Consider the following 25,484-nt stretch of genomic DNA (forward strand, 5'->3'; position numbering starts at 1 on the left):
GACATAGTTTTCCTGGTATATGTAGGTTCAGCTTTGTTGGGCACCTTATCCAGGAAAATGGTGTGCCTCAAGGTTCCGTCCCGAGCGTCATCCTTTTTGCTATCACCATTAACCCTATTATGGCCTCTCTCTTGCTGAGCATCTCCAGTTCCCATTTCATTGACGATTTTGCCATCTACTGCAGTTCTCCAAGGACTTGTCTCCTTGGGTGGTGTCTTCAGCATTGTCTCGATCGTCTTTGTTCGTGGAGCATCAACAGTGACTGTTGCTTTTCCACTGACAAAACCATTTGTATGAATTTCTGGTGGTGCAATTGGTTTCTTCCATGACCTTTACATCTTGGCCTTGTTCCTGGATTTTCTCGGTCCTCCCACGTGTCTCACCTGGCCACCCTCTGTACCGGTCTCTCAATGTCCTACGTGTCCTCAGCGCTACTTCTTGGGTAGCGGATCAGACAACCCTCATCCTTTTGTACGATCCCTTGTCCATTCAAAACTAAAGTATGGCTGTTTTGCTTATGCATCTACACATCCGTCCATCTTGTGCCAAAAATACTATCCACCATCACGGCATCTGTTTGGCCACTGGCGCTTTTACTGTAGTCCGGTTGAGAGTCTGTATGTTCCACATCCATGAGGATCTCCTCCGCACGGATCTATGGAATGAAAAACTAATCTAATCTATGTAGAAGCTCTAAATCCCCACTGTCATACCACCATGATTTTCTCCTCAGCAGATATCCATACCATTTGTCTGCCGTGCCTGGTCACCCATCCTATGCCTCCTTCTTCAAGGACTCCTTTGATTGCCAGCATGGAGCACATCCCTCTTCTCTGTTACCTCGTGAGTTCACTTTTGGCTACTGCTCTGGCAGCTTAATTTCACGCTACTTGCCTCTTTCCCAGTGGTTGTGAACCCTTCAATGCCTTGGCTTCGTGGGATGGCCCATGTTCACCTTGGACTTCATTTGCTACCTAAGAGTACTACTCCAGACTAATCTTCTCACGGAACTTCGCAAAAGTACTTTTGTGTACAGCGATGGCGTTCAGACTGACTGTGGTGTTGGGTGTGCCTTCGTCATTGGCACCGACGATTTTTGGTATTGGCTTCCAGAACACTGTACAGTATTTACTGCGGAGCTCTTCACCCTGTATCAGGCCATGTAGTATATTCGGCAATACAGGCTTTTGAATTGTGTCTTCTGCTCTGACTCTCAGTGCCCTTCGGAGCCTCTGTGTACTGTACACCATCCATCCCTTAGTGCAATGGGTGTGAGAAAGCTTTCACTTGCTCACTCTTGAAGGAGCCACTGTGTTTAAGTGGGTCCCTGGTCACATCAGTCAGATGGCAAATGAAGCCGCTGACGCTGCTGCCAAGGCTGCAGTACTTGTACCTCAGCTTGATAGTTCTGCCATTCCCTGTAATGTCCTCTGTGTTGCCATCTGTCCACAGATAGTGTCATTTTGGCACCACCACTGTTCCTCCCTTCATGGGCACAAGCTCTGGGGAACTGGACTTCTCCCAGCAGCTTGAACAACCTCATCTCAGCCCTTTCACCACAAGGAGATCATTTTAGCTAGGTTTTGTTTAGTAGTGATCCCCCACCCTTTGTGCTCATTGTTCTCAACTTTTGATGGTTCGCAGTTTACTTACGGAATACCCATTTTTAACCTTTTACATTCTAATTCATGTTTGTCATATGAGCTATTGGCTGTTTAGAGAATGACACACGGGCTGTTCACCGCATTTTACTTTTTATCCATTATAGCAATATGGCAAAGGACATTTAATCTTTAGTTCAGGACCTCTGTTGTCTTTATGGCCCTTTCCGCAAGAGAAAGTCTTCAGCTTTCTTTCCTTCCATCGATTGGGCTTAACGTTTAGTTGCTTTTACCTCCTTTTTCATCTTCGTGTTCTATGGTTCTGACATAGTTGCGTATGACCTTATTGTTTTTGTGCCCCAAAACAACACACACACACACACACACACACACACACACACACACACACACACACACACGCAGCGGCCAGAGACTGTGGTCACTTGTTCTGCATGAATATGTGTGTGTATGTTGTCTATTTTTTCGACAAAGGCACTGTTAGCTGAAAGCTCGCTTTCTGACAGTCTTTTTGTTGTGCTTACCTCCAACTCAACATCTATACTAGATGGTGAGTAGCAACTACCCTTTTCATAATATTGTTACATTCCATCCTGGATTTTCCATTGTTTGATTGTGCCTGACTTGGTACAGACTTGTTGTAAATTACATTTCTGTATTAATTACCTCTTAAGAGTAAGATCTCTGTTTGCTGTTTGTTTTCTTTGCTTCTTTTTTGGTATGTATGTATCATTAATTTATGTGTTGAGTGTGTCACTGTGAAAATGTCAGTGTCTACTGATTTTTTTTTTTTCCATGTAAATGAATACACAAAGTATCTTCACCTTTCAGCTATCTGTCTCCTGCTTTCTTTAGTGTGACTTTCTTGCTGATTTAAGCTCTGTATGGCAGTTTATAGTTTGGTTGTTTTCCTTTGTGCTGCTGTAAAATAATAGTTTTCTCTATACAAATTTCACGTATGCTTTTTTCTCTGTGTAAACTTCACAAAGTATCTAATGGCCAGTAGCAACACGTATTGACAGTGACTATAAAAAGTACAATAGTTTAATGCAGTGTAGATGTCTTTCAGCCCTTGTGTAATATTTAAGAAGGGACAGGGTCTATACTTTTATCAGTAACAGCACTTCAGCTGTTGTACAACAAAGCTATTACACTGAAATATGTCTTTTACCTTCTTAAACTGAAAACACAAGTCAGCTGAACTTATTTTTGCTATGTAAATATTGCAACATGTGTGTAAGGTGAATGTTGTAACTGAAGTCAGATGTAAAGTATTTCAACAAAGAACATTGCAAGAGGAAGCCATGAGGCTACCAAAACATATATTTTAAATAGAAAAATTGTCTGAAAGGGAAATACTGATTTAAATTTTTTGCCTCATCAATGTTATTATCTGGCAACTGATCCTGAAGATTTAAGTTATCCATAACCTACAAACGTTTGAAATATTTCAGGAAATTCGTCTATTTTTATGTGACATCACAGTCTTCAGTGGTCTATATTTATTTCACCATTGTTGACGAGTTCATGGAAAGAAGGGCATGATTAAGTCAAAATTATTTAGTTTTACTTAAAAATGCTTTAATACATGTATGAAAAAAAGAGAGAGAGAGAGAGAGATCACTGTTATACAATTGTTACATTGGTAGAAATGGCAAGAAAGCTTATAAAGGAGTTCATCTGCAGATAAGTGTAGCCCTACTTCTCCTCCTTGATTTCAATTGTAGTTGGCTCTGGGGAGGCAGGCGCTGCACTCTTCACAGCGGGCACTCCAGTCTGGATCACAGGCACCACACGTTCGCCTGCTGCCACAGCCGTCTGTAACATGTCATTGTACATAAAGAATAAATTTAAAAAATGTTGAAAAATAAAAGAAGATAAAATCATTTTTACACAAAATCACTGATTTCAGCACACAGCTTACTGTCTTTGACAGACTAATCAGCAAATTAAAAAACATACTGAAGTATTTTGATAATGATAGTTACCAAAGATCAGTATTCACTACCAGCAGTGGCTACTATTGTTTACTTTGTTCAGTCTAAATCTGGATAATGTTCTGACTGCAGAAAGCAATTATATTTGTTGATCAGTGGAGTGATAGATTTTTGTATGCATGACTTTTGTTTCAAGTTGAAAGAAACAAAATGCATGGAATTACACAGTATTTTTTGAAACCTCTTACCCATTATCTTTTGTTAGTCATTTTCATGTTAAATGTTTTTCACTGTACATATTTTGTTGTTTTCATATGTGTATAAAATTCTCATTTTTTCCTCAAATTTTCCTCAATTTTCTGATACAACTTTAACAGACCCGTACAGGTCTCACACTATATGCCTCTGTAGTAAAACTGAGGGCTCAAATGATCCAGAGACACTTGTATCCTTTTCATCCTTCAATTAATTGAGTCTCTGCAGTCTTTATAATCAGTTTCTTCTAAAGCTGTATTCATTAATTGATGTGAGAGAATGGAACAGAAAATGACCACACACATCTATGAATGCATGTGATCAACAATGTGGCAGAAAGTTGCATAATTTGCTGCAGGCGGGATAGGGCAAGAGGCTCCACACACCACTAGAGCACTGTTTTGAGCTATTGACACTACAAATATGCCAATTCACAGGGAGAAGTTTGCCACTTCGACCACTCATATCAAGTGCCCCATCATTGTCAGGGAAGACATCAAGCATGAAGAGATACAAGTGGCCTTCAATAATTTTCACATAGTCTACAGCTGCTCCCTATGATTATTACTACTGGCTCCATGGAAGGTAAGACAAATGCCCCTCGTAGCATAATACTGCCCCCACCGTCCTGTGCAGGTGCATGTTTCAAACAACTGTTCACCTGTATGAGGTGTATCCAGACAACCATTGATCTAATGTAACAAGAAAAATTATTCATCTAGCTAGGCAACAGTTTTTCACTGATCAGTCTTGCTGCTCCTATACCCAGTGAAATGGTAATTGATGTCAGTGCAATATCAGCCGCCATCAAGCCAGATGCACTTTAAAACGTACGCTGCCAGTCATGCCGCTGCAGCTGCTACCATGGCATGAGGATGCTGCCATGAACGGTTATGCCACTGCCAATGAGATGCAAGCATCCCCTCTCCAGAGCTCCATCAGTGGGTCCACCTAAACTAAACATTGATGCACAGAGCCCATTTTGTGAGTATGCAATTTCATTATATTTACAGACTTTTATAGCAGTCAAGACTCATCATCTACAGACTAGTCATTGTATTGAAGAGTGACGGAATCATAAACCTATATGTCAACTTTCACATCTACTGTTAGCAACTGACACTGCAACTACAGCAAACAGTTGTGTGTTACTTCTAGTATTTGTATTAGATGTAGAATAAAGTAATATATGAATTCTCTGTCCACAGACTGCATCTGTTCCTCACTCTTGTACCCATTAAAGAGCCTCAAAGTGCGCAAAGGACGTTACAATAGTCTGCTGCGGAGCCCAATGTTCAACTATATGCACTTAACAGAATGCTCCAAAACACTTGTGCCTCTACCAGCATTATACTCTGTCAACAGATCTGCCAACGATCACTGCCTAGCCTGATATGCAGAGTGAGTAAACCTCAGATCACAGCAGTTATGATGATTACACCAAAATACCATTGCAGAACATATTAGTTTATTTTTACTATTCTTCACATTTCCCCTCCCAAATGATCTAAAAGATCTGTATTTGTTGCCAATTACCATAGTGTGTTGTTATGACATCTTTACACATTTTCTTTTTCTGATCATCAGATGTATCCCTTAGATAATAAGAGAATGAATGTACCAAATGCCAAAAAATAAAATAAAATAAGTTGGATCTGCAGAAAAGTTGTAAAATATTCACTGAAGACCTGCATATTGTCATAGTGGTCTGTGTAATGTGTGAAAGTGTCAAAGAAATGTTCAATGAATTTCAGCAGCAAATGCTACAGGAAAGGTAATGTGTATCGCGGACATTCTTACAGTCCAGAAATGATAAACTCAGAAGAGCCACTCTGCAGAAATTCTGGATGCGCAAGGTGCCAAATTGTCCTGCTGGAGTTGCCCAAGTCTGTCAGAATGCACAATGGACATGAATGGATGCAGGTGATCAGACAGGATGGTCACGTACATGTCACTGTGAGAGTCATATCTAGACATATTGGGGGTCCCAACCAATAGCACATGCCCCACACCATTACAGAGCCTGTACCAGTTCGAACATTCCCCTACTGACATGCAGGGTCCATGGATTCATGGGGTTGTCTCCATGCCCGTACATGTCCATCTGCTCGATACAATTTTAAATGAGACTGGTCCAACCGGGCATCATGTTTCCAGTCATCAACAGTCCAATGTTGGTGTTGATGGGCCCAGGTGAGGTGTAAAGCTTTGTGTCGTGCAGTCGCCAAGGGTACACAAGTGGGCCCTTGGCTCCGAAAGCCCATATTGATGGTGTTTTGTTGAATAGTTTGCGCACTGACACTTATTGATGTCCCAGCATAGAAATCTACTGCAATTTGCAGAAGGGTTGCACTTCTGTCATGCTGAATGATTCTCTTCAGTCGCCATAGGTCCCGTTCTTGCAGGATCTTTTTCTGAACACAGCGATGATGGAGATCTGATGTTTTTTCGGCTTCCTGATATTCACAGTACACTCTTGACTGGGAAAATCCCCACTTCATGGCTAGCTCGGAGATGCTGTGTCCCATCACTCATGTGCTTACTATAACACCACTTTCAAACTCACTCATATCTTGATAACCTGCCATTGTAACAGCAGTAATTGATCTCCCAGTTGCGCCAGACACTTGTCATCTTATATAGGCATTGCCGATCACAGCGCCGTATTCTGCCTGTTTACATATCTCTGTATTTGAATATGCATGCCTATACCAGTTTCTCTGGCACTTCAGTGTATATCTCGTACAGTGGTCACAAGGCTTACCCTTACTATACATTTAAAAGAGAGATTTATGCACTGGTACCATTTGCAATTGGAAAAGGGAAGGGGCAAACTTATTCTGGTACACAATATACCCTCTACAATAGGCCCTACAGTGGCATGTGGAATATCTATGGAGACGTAGTTTTAAAAGTATGTGTTTGATGGTAGGTAAATGCAGACAGTCCAACTCACATTTCAGTGGTTTTTAGGTTTGAAGGTAATAAATATACAGGCAGCAACCTACACAGATAACTCAGAGGTATACAAAGGTTGTCTCCGCTATGTTTGTTTCTCTTAAACTGAGTAAGTTCAGTTCAGACATGTAAACTACACTGAGTAAGTTCTGTTAGGACATGTAAATTACAGAGATGACAAATGTATAGCAGAAAGCCCAAGTGGTACTCTGATATTTGAAGTTACTTTTTGCCACTGTGATTCACAGGAAGTTTCGTTATACACATTAGATGTGAGCACCAAAAGCAGACTGGTTAAAAGTATGGCACAGATGCTTTCTGAACATTGAAAATACATGTAAAAATGTGGAACAGACTTGCATGTTTCTAATGAACAGCTGTAGGACAGCTGTTAAAAGTTCGTGTACAGTCCGAGAAAATACAATCCACAGGCTTGTGAAATTTTGTATGTGTAAAATCACTGTACCTGATCTTAAAATGCAGCATACAAAGTGCAAATCATACAGAAGCCACTACCGAAGGGCAAACCACAATAATACTGCTGTCCACATTATGTGTTGAACCAAACTGTCAGGAACACTGCCTGCGAAAAATATTGTATTCCCCAACAAGACCAGATTTCTTCTTTCAGAAACACTTAATACATGTTAACTTCCACATATGGGATTAACAACATCCATGTGATGCCCGGAAACACATGCATAAGAATCTGAGAATTAATGATTGCTGTGGAATGATGTGTAACATAATGAAATGAATCTCTCACTTCTGTGCTGTTGCAAAACTACCTGACATTAAAACTGAGTGTTGGAGCTGTACTCAAACCTATATTCTTACAATCAGTAGTGTAAAACCAGCAAGTTGTGCAGCAGAGCTTCTGAGAAATTTGGAAGTATGACAAGATGTTGGCAGATATAAGCTGTGATGTGTGCCGCAAAGCATGTATGAATAACTTAACTGGTAAGAGTATTTCACATAATGGAAAAGTTCAATGTGGAGTTTCAGTCTGATACACAGTTTTGATCTCTCAAAAAGTGCAGCATAATTATCAGATCATTTTTCTTCACAGTGAAGACCAATACCGCATTAATGTAGTTAGATGATCTGACAGAATACACTTTTCCATAGCTTGCGCTATGCCACATTTACCCACAGTGCAAGTAGTTTTTAGACTCAAATGTTTTTGATTAGGGTTTCTCAGCAGACTTGTTCTCAACACAAAGAAAGATATGTTATTTGAACATACAGAATGAAAGCCAGCAGCATTGTTGCTGATTTAGTGTATGGTTTGGGTTCAGTTTGAGAATGACTTACGTTGCTTGTCGCAACTGCTATATCGTTGTGTTTCACATTGCTTTGTGTACAAGTTGACTCTGTCAGTTGTTATTAGTGTGGTAGAAAGTAGTATATCCAAGATTATTAGTGGTGTGAAGAAGCCAAAAGGCAGGTATTTTTGTGTGTGAAAATCCGGGTTTGAGCCACCTGATCAGTAATAGTAGCTTTAACACTCAATGTTAAATTTTAACACAGTTTAATGAAAGCACTGATATGAGATGACAGAAATGATAAAGTTAGGAATGGAAGCAATATTTTTGTTGGTGTTGAAGCAATAACTTCCAACATTTGGAAATGAGGAGGACAGAGGAAAGCCCTGAAGAGTAGCATGGAGGAAAAAAGGAAACACATGAGTGTCCAAGTACAAGTGTCATGATAAAGCTATATGTTAAAGATGCAAACAGTGAAAACATTGAGAAGACAGTACCTTCTTGGGGGCTGTGACAGTGAGGACGCCGTCCGAGGACAGGTTAGAGACAACAGCGTCAACCTCGACGTCCTTCGGCAGCAGATATCGGCGCACAAAGTGCCGGGAGACAAAGCCATGCTCGTCGGGTCGCTCCTCATGCTTGCCCTCGACGATGACTGCATTGCCCACCGTCTTGACTGTGATTTCATTGGGAGTGAACTGCTGCACATCCAGGCTCACCTGTCAACCATCCAACCACAGAATTTTTCCCACATTCTCCTCAGACCTCAGACTTACCACTCATAGTGATGCATTGCGATTATTCAAAACTCATATTAAGACTTTGAGTACCAGCTATTTCTGCCTGAAACCACCATACTTTTTTATTTTTCTGTTTTAAGTACCAGTGCCTTTAGCGTGAAACCACTGGTAATGTTGCAAGAAAGAGACATCTAGTGGTCCACTGAGGTACTTCTATGAATGAATGTACTCCATTGAAGCAATCATTTATAGTGTACAAAGCAACAGTCTGTGCAGAAATTGTGCTAAATGACTGTAGGAGATTGTGACATTTTTTTCTTTTTTTTTTTTTTTTTTTTTATTTCTTGAGGAGATCATTGACAGAGAAAGTTAGTACATCTAAAGTTATTATACGAGGTGCATTCAAGTTCTAAGGCCTCCGATTTTTTTTCTCCAGACTGGAAAGAGAGAGAAACATGTGCATTGTTTTAAAATGAGGCCGCATTCATTGTCAATACGTCCCAGAGATGGGAGCACCGTACGGCAGATGTACTTTTTCCGCCAGCGGCGAGAATGAGAACTGTTTTAAATACTTAAAATGGCGACGTTTTCCTTACTTGAACAGCGTGCAATCATTCGTTTTCTGAATTTGCGTGGTGTGAAACCAAATGAAATTCATCGACAGTTGAAGGAGACATGTGGTGATGGAGTTATGGATGTGTCGAAAGTGCGTTCGTTGGTGCGACAGTTTAATGAAGGCAGTACATCATGTGACAACGAACCGAAACAACCTCGGGCTCGCACAAGCCGGTCTGACGACATGATCGAGAAAGTGGAGAGAATTGTTTTGGGGGATCGCCGAATGACTGTTGAACAGATTGCCTCCAGAGTTGGCATTTCTGTGGGTTCTGTGCACACAATCCTGCATGACGACCTGAAAATGCAAAAAGTGTCATCCAGGTGGGTGCCATGAATGCTGACGGGCGACCACATGGCTGCCCGTGTGGCATGTTGCCGAGCAATGTTGACGCGCAACGACAGCATGAATGGGACTTTCTTTTCGTTGGTTGTGACAATGGATGAGACGTGGATGCCATTTTTCAATCCAGAAACAAAGCGCCAGTCAGCTCAATGGAAGCGCACAGATTCACCGCCACCAAAAAAATTTCGGGTAACCACCAGTGCTGAAAAAATGATGGCGTCCATGTTCTGGGACAGCGAGGGCGTAATCCTTACCCATTGCGTACCAAAGGGCACTACAGTAACAGGTGCATCCTACGAAAATGTTTTGAAGAACAAATTCCTTCCTGCACTGCAACAAAAACGTCCGGGAAGGGCTGCGCGTGTGCTGTTTCACCAAGACAACGCACCGGCACATCGAGCTAACGTTCCGCAACTGTTTCTTCGTGATAACAACTTTGAAGTGATTCCTCATGCTCCCTACTCACCTGACCTGGCTCCTAGTGACTTTTGGCTTTTTCCAACAATGAAAGACACTCTCCGTGGCCGCACATTCACCAGCCGTGCTGCTATTGCCTCAGCGATTTTCCAGTGGTCAAAACAGACTCCTAAAGAAGCCTTCGCCACTGCCATGGAATCATGGCGTCAGCGTTGTGAAAAATGTGTACGTCTGCAGGGCGATTACGTCGAGAAGTAACGCCAGTTTCATCGATTTCGAGTGAGTAGTTAATTAGAAAAAAAGTCGGAGGCCTTAGAACTTGAATGCACCTCGTAATGTAAAGTTGAATTTCTGCTACTGCTTTTATGAGTGGTGCCAGTATGTAGTTACAATATAAAAATTTATTAAATTTAGGCCCATTTTTGCTTGTTGTTTAGGACTATAATTTGTCTTACGTATTATAAGTCCATGGAAGTTTCAAGATGTGAGATTGCATTACATGAAATGATAGGTGCTGAAAACTGTATGTCCTAGTGGTTTAAAAGTAAAGCCACATCCTTAAAACAATTTATTGTTTACTTTTTGCTAATTTCGTCTTGTATTTGTTGCTTACTTTGAGAACAAAAGTTAATTTTGCAATAAAATTAAAATTTTATCCCAAGCAAAACAACCTCCTTAAAACGACTGAGAATTTACTTTTTTCCAGTTTCTTCTTTTATTCATTGCTTACTATGATAATGGTTACTTTTGTGAAAAATTTTAAAATTATATTTATTTTCATGTTGTTGGGGCTTGAAGGGTTAAATGGGAGGAGGAGTCTGATTAAAACACATTCAAGGAAACATAGTGGGCAGACAGTGATGCAACTATAGTGGCAAATGATTATGTCCCAATTGTTCACACAGTCCTGTATCATCATAGGTATAATTTTTCTTCACCTTCCGTACATAAACTGAAAGGAGCTATAATAAACTTCAGATTTTTTGTTGGTGAATTGATGATGTAGTTTCATCTTCAAGTTAACTTGCTGTCATGCCAAAAATATTGCAAATTGACTAAAGCACTCATTTCTTTTGGCATATCAATCTCAAGTACTCTTGTATCTTCTGTCATTTCTGTAGATGCATGCCTTGAAGTGAGTTTTTGAAAGAGGTTGCTTTGTAAGTAGACTTGTTACTTTTTCGTATTTCTATTTGTATGAACATCTCATGTTTCCCACTTTCTTTTTCAAATCAGATAAAGTCAATATAAGTCTCCTTTTTACAACATATCTCTAGAAGAGCATTGCATGCCTCATTTCTGTTGTGGTACTACGAGGTTGACTAGTATTAAATTGCTGCAATCGCTGCTCTTTTATCACCAGTCTCATACAAAGCCGTATTCATCAACTCATCTGAGACAAATGAGAGTGGACAAAAGCTATGAAAGTGTGCAAATGTCGCAATACAGGGGTGTGGTGGTGAGTCCCACAGGCTGCCTTGAGTGAGAGGGAGACCTCACTGCATACGGGCATTCTTGTAAGGTATTGCCACTAAAGAGGTGCAAATCAACAGAGCAAAGTTGAACTGGTCGACTTTGTCAGGAGGTCAGGCTGTCCTGACCAACCAAGATTGGGAGCCAATTACTTAATCAGCCGACTAGCCTACACAGTGCACAATATTCGGACCAACTCATCCAAGTCAGTACAGGGTTGAACAAATTCTAGCGTTGTAACTTTCATGGCTAATTAGCCATGTATGTCAGCAAAAGCAAAGAAACTAACTGTATCAGGGCAAACGTCTTTAAGACGCAGTATTGTGGGCAATGGCTTGCATTCACAGTGCTTGCAACATGATGAGATATGTGATACTAGCTTCTAAGGTAACTATGTTTCATTATCTTCCACTGGTAGATTTGAGACCACAGAAAGAGACGGATCACATCACCTTATAAGGAAGAGTGGATTTTACTGGCTTCTGGGTCATTGAGAGAGGAAGAACAAAAGCCCTGCTATGATGGAGAAACCCAAAAAGGGAGACCACATCTGGCATTGATAGAGGGTGGGCACATCAGCTGCCAACAACACAGATTAATGTACACTGAGGCAACAAATGTCTTGGGATAGTGATATGCACGTACACAGATGATGGTATCGTGTACACACAGTATAAAAGGGCAGTGCATTGGTGGAGCTGTCATTTATACTCGGGCGATCTATGTGAAAAGGTTTCCAACTTGATTGTGGATGCACGAGGAGAATTAACAGACTCTGAACCTGAAATGGTAACTGGAACTAGACACACGGGACATTCTATTTCGGAAATCGTTAGGGAATTCAGTACTCCTAGATACACAGTGTCAAGATCGTGCCGAGAAAAACAAATTTCAGGCATTACCTCTCTCACCAAGAACAATGCAGTGGCCGTTGCCCTTCAGTTAACGACTGAGAGTAGTGGCTAGAGTTGTCAGTGCTAACAGACAAGCAACATTGTGTGAAATAACCGTAGAAATCAATTTGGGACATACAATGAACACATTCGTTAGGACGGTGCGCCGAAATTTGGTGTTAATGATCTATGGCAGCAAAAGACTAACGCAAGTGTCTTTGCTAACAGCACGATGTCACCTGCAGCACCTCTCCTGGGCTCGTGACCACGTTAGTTGGACCCTAGACGACTGGAAAACCGTGGCATGGTCAGATGAGTGACGATTTCAGTTGGAAAGAGCTGATAGTACGGTTCGAGTGTGGTGCACATTTCGTGAACCTATGGACCAAGTTGTCAATAACGCACTGTGCAAGCTTGTGGCGGCTCCATAATGGTGTGAGGTGTGTTTACATGGTATAACTGGATCCTCTGGTCCAACTGAACTGATCATTGACTGGAAATGATGTTGTTTGGCAATTGGGAGACAATGCACCATGTCATCAGTCCACAGTTGTTCACGATTCGTTTGAAGAACACTCTGGACAGTTCGAATGAATGATTTAGCCACCCAGATCACCTGACGTAAACCCCACATTTGTAGGACAAGCGAGAGGTAAGTTTGTGCATAAAATCCTGCACTGGCAGTGCTTTCGTAATTATGGATGGCTGTAGAGGCAGCATGGCTCAATATTTCTGCAGGGACTTCCGACGACTTGTTGAGGCCATGCCACATCGAGTTGCTGCACTATGTTGGGCAAAAGTAAGTCCAACACGATATTAGGAGGTATCTCTTAAGTTTTGTCACCTCATTGTATATAGACGTATATTCTGCCACACAGTACTGAAAAATTTCTTTTGTGGACCTGTCTCACTCATGCGTAAAAAGTCGCCACGGCATTTTGGTTTCATTCACTTTTCCAGTCGAATTCAATTAAAAAAATGTCTTGGCCTTCTAAACAGTTAGCTGACTCGTTAACAGCCATCTAGCGTACTCTTCGTAGCGATCAACAAAGTGGCAAAGGTGATTGGTCAACGATCCAGAGACCACATGCTGCCTACTGTGACAAGGGTCATCGCATGAAGACTTGAGATGAGTATTAACTAGAACTCTGTGATGTGTACCTAAAGAGCATGTGTCCACCTGTGACACCCTATGTGAACTGCAGAACCATCGCAACCTTTTGCACTCCCATGTCTTTGACAGTAGCGTCATATGTGGTAATTTTGTATGGAAGAGCCACACTATTAGTAGAAGCCTTAACAATGCACGGCACTGAGAGTTCAGTTTACAGGTAGCTTTGACGTTCCTCCTCTAATAAGCCTTATGGATTTTACGATTTGTCAGAACTGATACTGGTCCCATTGGGTCCCAGTATTGTTCGGATGAAGGCTAATCTTCTGACTAAATAAGGAGGCCCCCAGTTTTGGGTGGTGACATGGCTGGACCTCCAGCCCAAGCCAATTGGCTCAACTATTCTCTCTCGATCAGCACTCGTATAGTGTCGGTGTCTCGTAAGAAGTGAGAAGAGGAGAAGGGAAACGGCCCGATCACTCGCCCCCTCTCACCTGTGACAGCCAAGGTGACATGTTGGCACTTTCCTCTCAGCAACGTTTAGATCTGATTAATCGTAATGTGTGTGCAGTGGGCCCGACGCCAAAGCCATCCCCCTCCCACCCTCATAATGACCGACAAATTGTGCTGCATGCCTCAAACTGGTTTGGCCAGTGTCTAGCCACTCACTGATCAGTCTGGCCTGGCAACGGAAGACAGCAAAACGAAAGCTGAAATTTTAAATTTAGCATTTGAGAAATCTTTCACGGGGGAGGATCGTACAAACATACCGCCGTTTGAGTCTCGTACAGATTCCCGTATGGAGGACATAGTGATAGACATCCCTGGGGTTGTGAAGCAGCTGAATGGGTTGAAAATAAATGAATCGCCAGGTCCTGATGGGATTCCAATTCGGTTTTACAGAGAGTACTCTACTGCATTGGCTCCTTACTTAGCTTGCATTTATCGCGAATCTCTTGCCCAATGTAAAGTCCCGAGCGACTGGAAAAAAGCGCAGGTGACGCCTGTATATAAGAAGGGTAGAAGGACAGATCCTCAAAATTACAGACCAATATCCTTAACATCGGTTTGTTGCAGAATTCTCGAACATATTCTCAGTTCGAATATAATGAATTTCCTTGAGACAGAGAAGTTGCTGTCCATGCATCAGCACGGCTTTAGAAAGCATCGCTCCTGCGAAACGCAACTCGCCCTTTTTTGACATGACATCTTGCGAGCTGTGGATGAAGGTTATCAGATGGATGCCATATTCCTTGACTTCCGGAAAGCGTTTGACTCGGTGCCCCACTGCAGACTCCTAACTAAGGTACGAGCATCTGGGATTGGTTCCCAAGTATGTGAGTGGCTCGAAGACTTCCTAAGTAATAGAACCCAGTACGTTGTCCTCGATGGTGAGAGTTCATCGGAGGTGAGGGTATCATCTTGAATGCCCCAGGAAAGTGTGGTAGGTCCACTGTTGTTTTCTATCTACATAAATGATCTTCTGGATAGGGTGGATAGAGATGTGTGGCTGTTTGCTGATGGTGCTGTGGTGTTGGGAAGGTATCGTCGTTGAGTGATTGTAGGAGGATACAAGATGACTTGGACAGGATTTGTGATTGGTTTAAGGAATGGCAGCTAACTCTAAATATAGATAAATGTAAATTAATGCAGATGAATAGGAAAAAGAATCCCGTAATGTCGGAATACTCCATTAGTAGTGTAGCGCTTGACACAGTCACGTCGATTAAATATTTGGGTGTAACATTGCAGAGCGATATGAAGTGGGACAAGCATGTAATGGCAGTTGTGGGGAAGGCGGATAGTCGTCTTCGGTTCATTGGTAGAATTTTGGGAACATGTGGTTCATTTGTAAAGGAGACCGCTTATAAAACACTAATATGACCTATTCTTGAGTACTGCTCGAGCGTTTGGGATCCCTGTCAGGTCGGATTGAGGGAGGACATAGAAGCAATTCAGAGGCGGGCTGCTAGATTTGTTACTGGTAGGTTTGAACATCACGCGAGTGTTACGGAAATGCTTCAGGAACTTGGGTGGGAGCCGGCCGGAGTGGCCTTGCGGTTCTAGGCGCTAAAGTCTGGAACCAAGCGACCGCTACGGTCGCAGGTTCGAATCCTGCCTCTGGCATGGCTGTGTGTAATGTCCTTAGGTTAGTTAGGTTTAATTAGTTCTAAGTTCTAGGCGACTAATGACCTCAGAAGTTAAGCCGCATAGTGCTCAGAGTCATTTGAACCATTTTTTTGAACTCGGGTGGGAGTCTAGAGGAAAGGAGGCGTTCTTTTCGTGAATCGCTTCTGAGGAAATTTAGAGAGCCAGCATTTGAGGCTGACTGCAGTACAATTTTACTGCTGCCAACTTACATTTCGCGGAAAGACCATAAAGATAAGATAAGAGAGATTAGGGCTCGTACAGAGGCATATAGGCAGTCATTTTTCCCTCGTTCTGTGTGGGAGTGGAACAGGGAGAGAAGATGCTAGTTGTGGTGCCACGCACATGGATTGCGGAGTATGTATGTAGATGTAGATGTAGTGCTGTCGCGTACCTGGAAGCGATCCTTGTCGACGGCGATGGCCGATGTCCCAGAGTCTTGCCTGGCGAGCGATCGCCAGGGCCTGAGGTAGCCTGTGGGCCTGAGCAGCGGGCTGCGCACGCCCAGTCCAGACAGCAGCTCATCCCTGGACAGCCCCAGGCCGAAGTGCTGGTCCAGCAGGCGGCCCGTGCGAGGCTCCCAGTCGTCCCACCAATCGCGCCACAGCAGCGGTACCACGGACATCTGCTGGCGCACCAGACATCAGTCAAGCACACGACTAATTGAACACGCTAGTACAAACAATAACAATGCTCTAAAACAGTGCGCTCGACTCATACTCGACAAAACGTCCGGACACTCTGTGACCAAAATGGCACTGAAACAGAGGATGACAGACTAAAGGCCGAAATACTAAATGTCTTTTTCCAAAGCTGTTTCACAGAGGAAGACTCCACTGTAGTTCCTTCTCTAGATTGTCGCACAGATAACAAAATGGTCGACATCGAAATAGACGACAGAGGGATAGAGAAACAATTAAAATCGCTCAAAAGGGAAAATAGACGACAGAGGGCTAGAGAAACAATTAAAATCGCTCAAAAGAGGAAAGGCCGCTGGACCTGATGGGATACCAGTTCGATTTTACACAGAGTATGCGAAGGAACTTGCCCCCTTTCTTGCAGCGGTGTACCGTACATCTCTAGAAGAGCGTAGCGTTCCAAAGGATTGAAAAAGGGCACAGGTCATCCCCGTTTTCAAGAAGGGACGTCGAACAGATGTGCAGAATTATAGACCTGTATCTCTAACGACTATCAGTTGTAGAATTTTGGAACACGTATTATGTTCGAGTATAATGACTTTTCTGGAGACTAGAAACCTACTCTGTAGGAATCAGCATGGGTTTCGAAAAAGACGACCGTGTGAAACCCAGCTCGCGCTATTCATCCACGAGACTCAGAGGGCCATAGACACGGGTTCGCAAGGTAGATGCCGTGTTTCTTGACTTCCTCAAGGTTGGTTGGTTGTTTCGGGGAAGGAGACCAGACAGCGAGGTCATCGGTCTCATCAGATTAGGGAAGGGCGGGGAAGGAAGTCGGCCGTGCCCTTTGAAAGGAACCATCCCAGCATTTGCCTGGAGCGATTTAGGGAAATCACGGAAAACCTAAATCAGGATGGCCGGACGCGGGATTCAACCGTCGTCCTCCCGAATGCGACTTCCTCAAGGCGTTTGATACTTCCCCTCAGTCGTTTAATGAACAAAGTAAGAGCATATGGATTATCAGACCAATTGTGTGATTGGACTGAAGAGTTCCTACATAACAGAAAGGAGCATGTCATTCTCGATGGAGAGAAGTCTTCCGAAGTAAGAGTGATTTCAGGTGTGCCGCAGGGGAGTGTCGTAGGACCGTTGCTATTCACAGTATACATAAATGACCTTGTGGATGGCATCGGAAGTTCACTGAGGCTTTTTGCAGATGATGCTGTGGTATATCGAGAGGCTGTAACAATGGAAAATTGTACTGAAATACAGGACGATCTGCAGCGAATTGAAGCATGGTGCAGGGAATGACAATTGAATCTCCGTGTAGACATGTGTAATGTGCTGCGAATACATAGAAAGAGAGATCCCTTATCATTTAGCTACAATATAGCAGGTCAGCAACTGGAAACAGTTAATTCCATAAATTATCTGGGAGTACGCATTAAGAGTGATTTAAAATGGAATGATCATATAAAGTTGATCGTCAGTAAAGCAGATGCCAGACTGTGATTCATTGGAAGAATCCTAAGGAAATGCAACCTGAAAACAAAGGAAGCAGGTTACAGTACGCTTGTTCACCCACTGCTTGAATACTGCTCAGCAGTGTGGGATCCGTACCAGATAGGGTTGATAGAAGAGATAGAGAAGGTCCAACGGAGAGCAGCGCGCTTCGTTACAGGATCATTTCGTAATCGAGAAAGCGTTAAGGAGATGATAGATGAACTCCAGTGGAAGACTCTGCAGGAGAGACGCTCAGTAGTTCGGTATGGGCTTTTGTTGAAGTTTCGAGAATATACCTTCACCGAAGAGTCGAGCAGTATATTGCTCCCTCCTACGTATATCTCGCGAGGAGACCATGAGGATAAAATCAGAGAGATTAGAGCCCACACAGAAGCATATCGACAATCCTTCTTTCCACGAACAATAGGAGACTGGAATAGAAGGGAGAACCGAGAGAGGTACTCAGGGTACCCTCCGCCACACACCGTCAGGTGGCTTGCGGAGTATGAATGTAGATGTAGATTCTACACTATACAGGGAGACGCAAAAGTCCGTTAACATTTGAAAATGCGCTAGTTGGCGGAATAACTTAGGTAGAGAGGTAAAAAATCGACACACATGCCTGAAATGACATGGGGTTTTATCGAACCCAAAAACGAGTGCAAAAACTCTCCAGCAGTTGGCACTGAACAGCAACACGTCAGTGGCACTGCATGAGAATCGTGTATAAAATGAACTCTAGAGAGAGAAGGGGGATCAGATCATTTGAACCCCTTACTTAATTGAACGTTCCGCCACCGGAACATCCATTCCAACACAGTCAATTATGCACAGCATGTTGCATCCACCCCAAAAACTTTGAACGTTTCTATCTTCCTAATTAAACTAGATAGACATTAAACTGAAAGTGATTCTTACACTGTTTGTTTAAATACATCAGCCACACATTGGAAAACGTAACGCTCTATTAAACAAAATTATATCTCGTTGCTGTAACTCTCTGGAAAATATCTAAATAACCTATGCTCATAGCTCTGCAAAAACAGTAACGTTTCTTGCCTTTACGTATCTAAATAAGTTCAAATGGCTCTGAGGCACTATGGGGCTTAACATCTGAGGTCATCAGTCCCCTAGAACTTAGAACTACTTAAACCTAACTAACCTAAGGACATCACACACATCCATGGCCGAAGCAGGATTCGAACCTACGACCGTAGCAGTCGCGCCGTTCCGGATTGAAGCGCCTAGAACCGCTCGGCCACCGTGGCCGGCTCTAAATAAGTGGTTCTGTCACTTATTGTTTCGTAAGTTACAGAGGAAAAACACCACATCACAATACTTTGGCATCTATTCATAGGCGCCTACGAAAAAAGGGATCATTCCGTGGCCGTCCCACCTTACTGACGTTTGAGGCATGTCGCAACACTCGGTCTGGAAGGGAATGAATATATTTTTATAGACACAGAGGTAACTGGGTTAACCAACCGAATAAATATTAGTTACATTATCACTCCCTTACGAATCGCCAGAGACTGGGTCCCCTGCACCGAAATATTCTGAAGATATCGCTGAACAACCTCTGAAATTTTGCCAGTGAAGTTCACATTAACTGCATAGGTTTATAGCCAGAAATTCATCTAACGGTGAGTGGCGGGAGGTACTTCCGCTCCCTCCCCCCCCCCCCCCCCCCACCCCACCCCCTCTCCCCCCACGCCCAATTCCATTTTGTGATTCGCGAATGATGCATGGAAAAAAGAATGTCGTAAATCTCCGTGTTATATATAATAAATCCTCTAACTTCCTCGTTGTGATTACTTCGAGAGGCGTACGGGGTTTTAAAATATGTATAAATCGCTAAGGAATGAATAGAGGACTTAAAAAGAAACAAAATTATTCCATGTATATGCACATATGGGTAATTTTTTATTTCCTTAGTTACTGGAAATTTTTTGCTTGACTCTACAGGTATTTTTTCTTTTCAAATATTGTTTTCTGAAAGCTAAATGAAATGCTCAAAATGTCTTCCATCAGCTCTACAAGAAGGTTCTAGACTCCGCATCATGGACTGTCTTACTCACTCCCATAATCCAGATGTCTGCTGCATCTACTGAAATTCTTCTTGAACATGCTGGCGAAGAATGTCAATATTCGCAATAACTGTTGAATACTCTACGTCTTTCAAATGCCCCCAAAAATAAAAATCCAATTTACTGACATGAGGAGATCGAGAATGATAATATGTTGCTGCCCCACGACATGTCCAGTTATTTGGGCAATGCTGATTTAAAACTGTTCTTGCCTGAAGAGCAAAATGAGGTGGTGCCCCATCGTGTTCTGGAGGAATTGTAGTGGAAGGTCTTACGGTAAAATATTTAGATGTTTCATTAAAAATTCACTACAAGATGCTCCAGTCAGTGTTCCAGTTAACTTGTCTTCAATAGTGCCAGTCCACACAGCAACGTTAAACTGTTATTGATGTCTTGTTTCCAAATCTGCGAAAGGATTCTCATCCGTCCATCAATCAGTACTGTGAAAATTCTGTACTCCATTCCTGGTAAACTTTGCTTCATCATTGAATAGTACGGTAGATAGGAAAAGTCTTTTCTTGATTGAAAATCTGTTTCAGCAAGACCTTGCACACTCTGAAGGCGGCACGGATAAGGGATTTGCTCTCGTTACGTTTTACACACAGTCACGTAACTCACATTCTCAGTTTCTGCAGTTTCTCTTGTACTGCTGCCAGTATTGTCTTCACTGTGATGAAGTACTCGACCTTCTAAAATAGGTGTTCCAACACTATTTGGTCTTCCACAATGACATGACCATTGATCGGTAACTGTCAATTATGATATCTTTCAGCATACAAACGTCTGGCTTCAGACACAGTGCAGTTTGCGCATGTCCATACGTCAGATCATGTCCCCCGTGTACTGATTAGAATAAGTACATTGCAGGCAGGCTTGTACAGTACACTAGTCCGATAACAATACGGCCGAGCAGGCGTCACGCCCGTGACTGTATAGACAGAAGCAACACGTCGCCACAGAATACTCTCCATTCTGTGGTGTCGCTCTCCAGCTGCGATCGCTAATGAACGGTTTTTCGGTGGCGCCCCTCTCGGAAATAGCCGATTCAGTTTCTGGTAGGGGAAGAATGTTCAGTACACAGCTGACACCTGCCCAACAAGAACTGTAGAGTACGCTTTCTTTACTGATAGTATTCTCAGTACTAACAGGAGTTGTTTATTTACTACTACCGTAACAACTAAGATAAACGTAAGTAGACTCTGACTTAACACTTATAAAGAAACATTTTAAAAGAAAAAATACCTGCAGAACCAAGTTGGAAACTTGAAAAGAAATTGAAACGAGGCAAACATGTAATAACAAGAAAAATAGTGTCTGTAGGCTAATTAAGAAAATAATGAAAACTGACCACCTCTGTATCTGAACATTTTTGCTTCTATTGGAGTCCTCTACCCATTCCGCAGAGGTTTATCACATATTAGCCAATGCGCTGTTTTTTGGAGGAAATAATGTGTTGCCCAACTCTTGGAATGTACACGCTCAGAATATTAACAGTATACTTCGCCTTGATGCACAACGCCTCTCTTGTAGCTTCTGCAACTGTAACATGATGAGCATTTGTGAAATGCTCTCGTGCTTTCTACACACATCAAAATAAGTTTTGCATCACCCCAGTTTCCAGAACTCCTGAAGATAGATGTTGACTGTGGATATTGTATCACAGACACAGTCCCTTTGACTGTTCAGAGATGTCACTAAACCCGCATGAGCATGCATGAGCAGCGCCTAATAGGCGGAGGGGGTACCACAGCCGATCAGTTCCAGTCATTCCACCAGGAAGGAGGTACACGGCTCGTGTTGTCTGTAGTTCAACCATGCCTAGACGGTCAATACCGCGGTTCGATCGTGTCCGCATTGTTACTTTGTGTCAGGAAGGGCTCTACACAAGAGAAGTGTCCAGCCATCTCGGAGTGAACCAAAGCGATGTTGTTCGGACATGGAGGAGATACAGAAAGGCAGGAATTGTCGATGACATGCCTCGCTCAGGCAGCCCAAGGGCTACTACTGCAGTGGATGACAGCTACCTAAGGATTATGGCTCGGAGGAACCCTGGCACCAACGCCAACATGTTGAATAATGCTTTTCGTGCAGCCACATGACGTCGTCTTAGACTCAAACTGTGCGCAATAGGCTGCATGATGTGCAACTTCACTCCCGACGTCCATGTTGAGGTCCATCTTTGCAACCACGACACCATGTAACGCGGTACAGATGGAACCAACAACATGCCGAATGGACCGCTCAAGATTGGCATCACGTTCTCTTCACCGATGAGTTTCGCATATGCCTTCAACCAGACAATCGTCGGCGACGTGTTTGGAGGCAACTCGGTCAGGCTGTACGCCTTAGACACACTGTCCAGCGGGTGCTGTTTTGGGGTGGCATTATGTGGGACCGACGTACGCCGCTGGTGGTGATGAAAGGCGCCGTAACGGCTGTACGATACGTGAATGCCATCCTCCGACCGATAGTGCAACCATATCAACAGCATATTGGCGACGCATTCGTCTTCATGGACGACAATTCGCGCCCCAATCGTGCACATCTTGTGAATGATTTCCTTCAGGATAACGACATCGCTCGACTAGAGTGGCCAGCACGTTCTCCAGACATGAACCCTATCGCACATGCCTGGGATAGATTGCAAAGGGCTGAGGGATCTACGCCGAATCGCCGTTGAGGAGTGGGATAATCTGGACCAACAATGCCTTCCTGAACTTGTGGTTAGTATGCCACGACGAATACAGGCATGCATCAATGCAAGAGGACGTGCTACTGGGTATTAGAGGTACCGGTGTGTACAGTAATCTGGAACCCACTACCTAAGGTCTCGCTGTACGGTGGTTCAACATGCAATGTGTGGTTTTCATGAGCAATAAAAAGGGTGGAAATGATGTTTATGTCGATCTCAGTTCCAATTTCCTGTACGGGTTCCGGAACTCTCGGAACCGAGGTGATGCATAACTTCTTTTAATATGTGTATAAGAACCCGTGAATTACATTTCCTTATGATTTTTTCAATGAATCTCAGCCTGGATTCAGCTGCTCTTACAGCTAGTTTCATATTTTTGTTCCACTTAAGATTGCTGTGGGTGGATGCTCCAAAATATTCTACGAAAATCCGTTAATTAACTGTCAATAATATAATTGAAGAATGATGGGGTTTTCCGTCCATGTATACACAATACGTTACACACGTTCAGAACCGTAATGAGGTGATCCTTCGCCCCTGGAAGAACTGCCAAAACTGCAGCCAGTCCCCCCCCCCCCCCCCCACCTACACACTCCAAAGAGAAACTACCATTCTGTAATTTTTTCTACACAGATAAACAAATTTTATAATTTTGTAAGTAGGTATGTACGTTTAATAAAAACAAAGCATTATTCCTTCCATAACATATTAGCTAGATGGCCGAAAGAATTAACGCACCGCTTCCGGATTAGGGGAGGCAAACCGACCAGACTGGATGTGATTGTTAAGAGGTTTCCAATAAGCCAGCTAGGTGAATACCGGTCTAGTACGCACGTCTCACTGCATATACATACTTCGCAAACATTTAAAAAACTTTCTCACATTTGGACATGAGATTTACTCTGTACGTAAACAGATGGGTCACAGATTCCTTACCAGGGGTAGCAGTGGTGTCAGGAATGCCATGCGGCCACCAACTGTCACTAAAATTGCAAAATATAGTATAACAATGCCGATCACACGGAGAGACGTAGAAAACGACAAGGAAAAAAAGAGGAAGATTCCCCCTATAACAAAATTAATCAGTCGTAGAAAAATTATTCTTGAATTATTTTTTTAATTATACCGCGGGTCATACGAACCAGAACCTGGCTGCAGCAGAATTTTATATCCCATCCAGCTTTTTTTGCTTTCTTCCTCCACTGTCGCGTATCCCTCCAATCCTCGATCGGTAGAGTTAAGAAAGCATCAAAAGCATCCGGTCAAGTAACATTGGTTTCTGCACTCGCTCACCGACCTACGAAATCCTACGATACCGTACCGAAACACTTGCCAGAACTCCATTGCTGTCCTTCAGCGCGCTGTGTAGACTGCAACTGTGTGAACCGAGCACACTCTTGACACACAAATTTGCTCGGTGACAGTAGTTTCTTTCCATGATGCTGTTTGGGCGAAATGACACTGTAGAAATGTTACTGTGACTATAGCGTGGGTTTACAGCCGCGGGCCAAAGGAAAGGCCTGTTCTGGTAGAGTCTATGACAGAGACATAGGCAAAAGATTGGAACACGAGGATTGTGAGAATTTACGTACGCCCCCCCCCCCCCTCCTTGGCTAATTCTTGAACAGTCTGTCTTTCTTTCTTTCTTTCTTTCCCTCAGTTTTTGCGTTCCCTCTTGTGCCTGCGCCCTGGTTCAAATGGTTCAAATGGCTCTGAGCGCTATGGGACTTAACAGCTCTGGTCATCAGTCCCCTAGAACTTAGAACTACTTAAACCTAACTAACCTAAGGACATCACACACATCCATGCCCGAGGCAGGATTCGAACCTGCGACCGTAGCAGTCGCGCGGCTCCGGACTGCGCGCCTAGAACCGCGAGACCACCGCGGTCGGCCCCTGCGCCCTGGTTGGACCTCAATACGGCCCCTGCGTAAGCTGCAGCTTAGCATTTTTCACGTTAACAAATTGTTACCAGAGTTGAAATATGCGATAAATGAAATAACAAAATCCGTGCACAAATGCACCATTCAACCCCCTAGATATTTGGTTTAGAAATCTAGTGCTTAACGAGTAACCCACCGAGGCACACGTTTACTGCCAGCTAAACTATAGTACGGGCTTACTGCTTTTCATAAAACATACAGCAGTCACGAACAGTAAGTTGGCTGCTACAGCTGCAAAAAATTCAGTGAAAGCACCGCTCCAAGATAATACAACGAGCAGATGCGTTACATCGTCTGCTAAATAGTAACCGCCGTGTACGATCACGACACTCTGACCGCAGATACATCTCTTGATGCCTTCGGTAATCCAAAGTGTCAGCCAATTTCTTCCTGGCGGAGCGCTACTAGCCAGGCGAAACTTACCTCTGCAGTTCCTTGTCGTTAAAGCGCGTCGAAATTACTGCCAGACCGTGGGGTGTGTCCGCGTTCTTATAGGGCCGCGGTGGAGCCTTCGAGAGCGCGTGCGCCCAGGAATACCGCGGCGACTCAGCGGCTGCCGAAATTAGCCGTGCCCTGCGCGCCTATGCACACCGGCAGCTGGGCGCTGGCTGCCGCGTGACGTCACGCGAGGTGACGCTGCGGCCAGCTGTCGTGTCATCCCGTGTGGCGGCTGGCAGCCGGCGCGGACCACCCCCTCTGTCTGCAGCTGCCGCGTCTTCACGTCGCGAGCCTGCCGACAACACGCACAAGAGGGCGATTCAACGAAAACCTCAATTATGCATTGTTAAGCAAAAGAAGCAATACTACGATTGTAACTACCGATGTCGCTGGATCAATATGGGAGC

General features: G+C 43.5%; 1 protein-coding gene across 1 annotated transcript; it reads right to left on the reverse strand.

Annotated features, from left to right (window-relative positions):
- Positions 1–3,226: 3,226 nt before the first annotated feature.
- On the reverse strand, positions 3,227–25,206 carry LOC126483952 (protein lethal(2)essential for life-like). Its single transcript, XM_050107241.1, has 4 exons — positions 25,063–25,206; positions 16,172–16,402; positions 8,532–8,753; positions 3,227–3,437 (listed from the first exon to the last, which is right to left on the reverse strand). Exons 2-4 carry the CDS (start codon positions 16,400–16,402, stop codon positions 3,318–3,320), a joined length of 573 nt encoding a protein of 190 aa, XP_049963198.1. The 5' UTR covers positions 25,063–25,206; the 3' UTR covers positions 3,227–3,317.
- Positions 25,207–25,484: the final 278 nt, after the last annotated feature.

Source organism: Schistocerca serialis, chromosome 6 (assembly GCF_023864345.2).
Source record: "Schistocerca serialis cubense isolate TAMUIC-IGC-003099 chromosome 6, iqSchSeri2.2, whole genome shotgun sequence".
Classification (NCBI taxonomy): Eukaryota; Metazoa; Arthropoda; class Insecta; order Orthoptera; family Acrididae; genus Schistocerca; species Schistocerca serialis.

Coding starts and splice junctions, on each gene's coding strand:
- LOC126483952 (XM_050107241.1), bottom strand. CDS start 16,402: ATGTCCGTGGTACCGCTGCTGTGGCGCGATTGGTGGGACGACTGGGAG. Junction 8,754..16,171: donor TCGACAAGGATCGCTTCCAG/GTACGCGACAGC, acceptor GATGGTTGACAG/GTGAGCCTGGATGTGCAGCA. Junction 3,438..8,531: donor CTGTCACAGCCCCCAAGAAG/GTACTGTCTTCT, acceptor GACATGTTACAG/ACGGCTGTGGCAGCAGGCGA.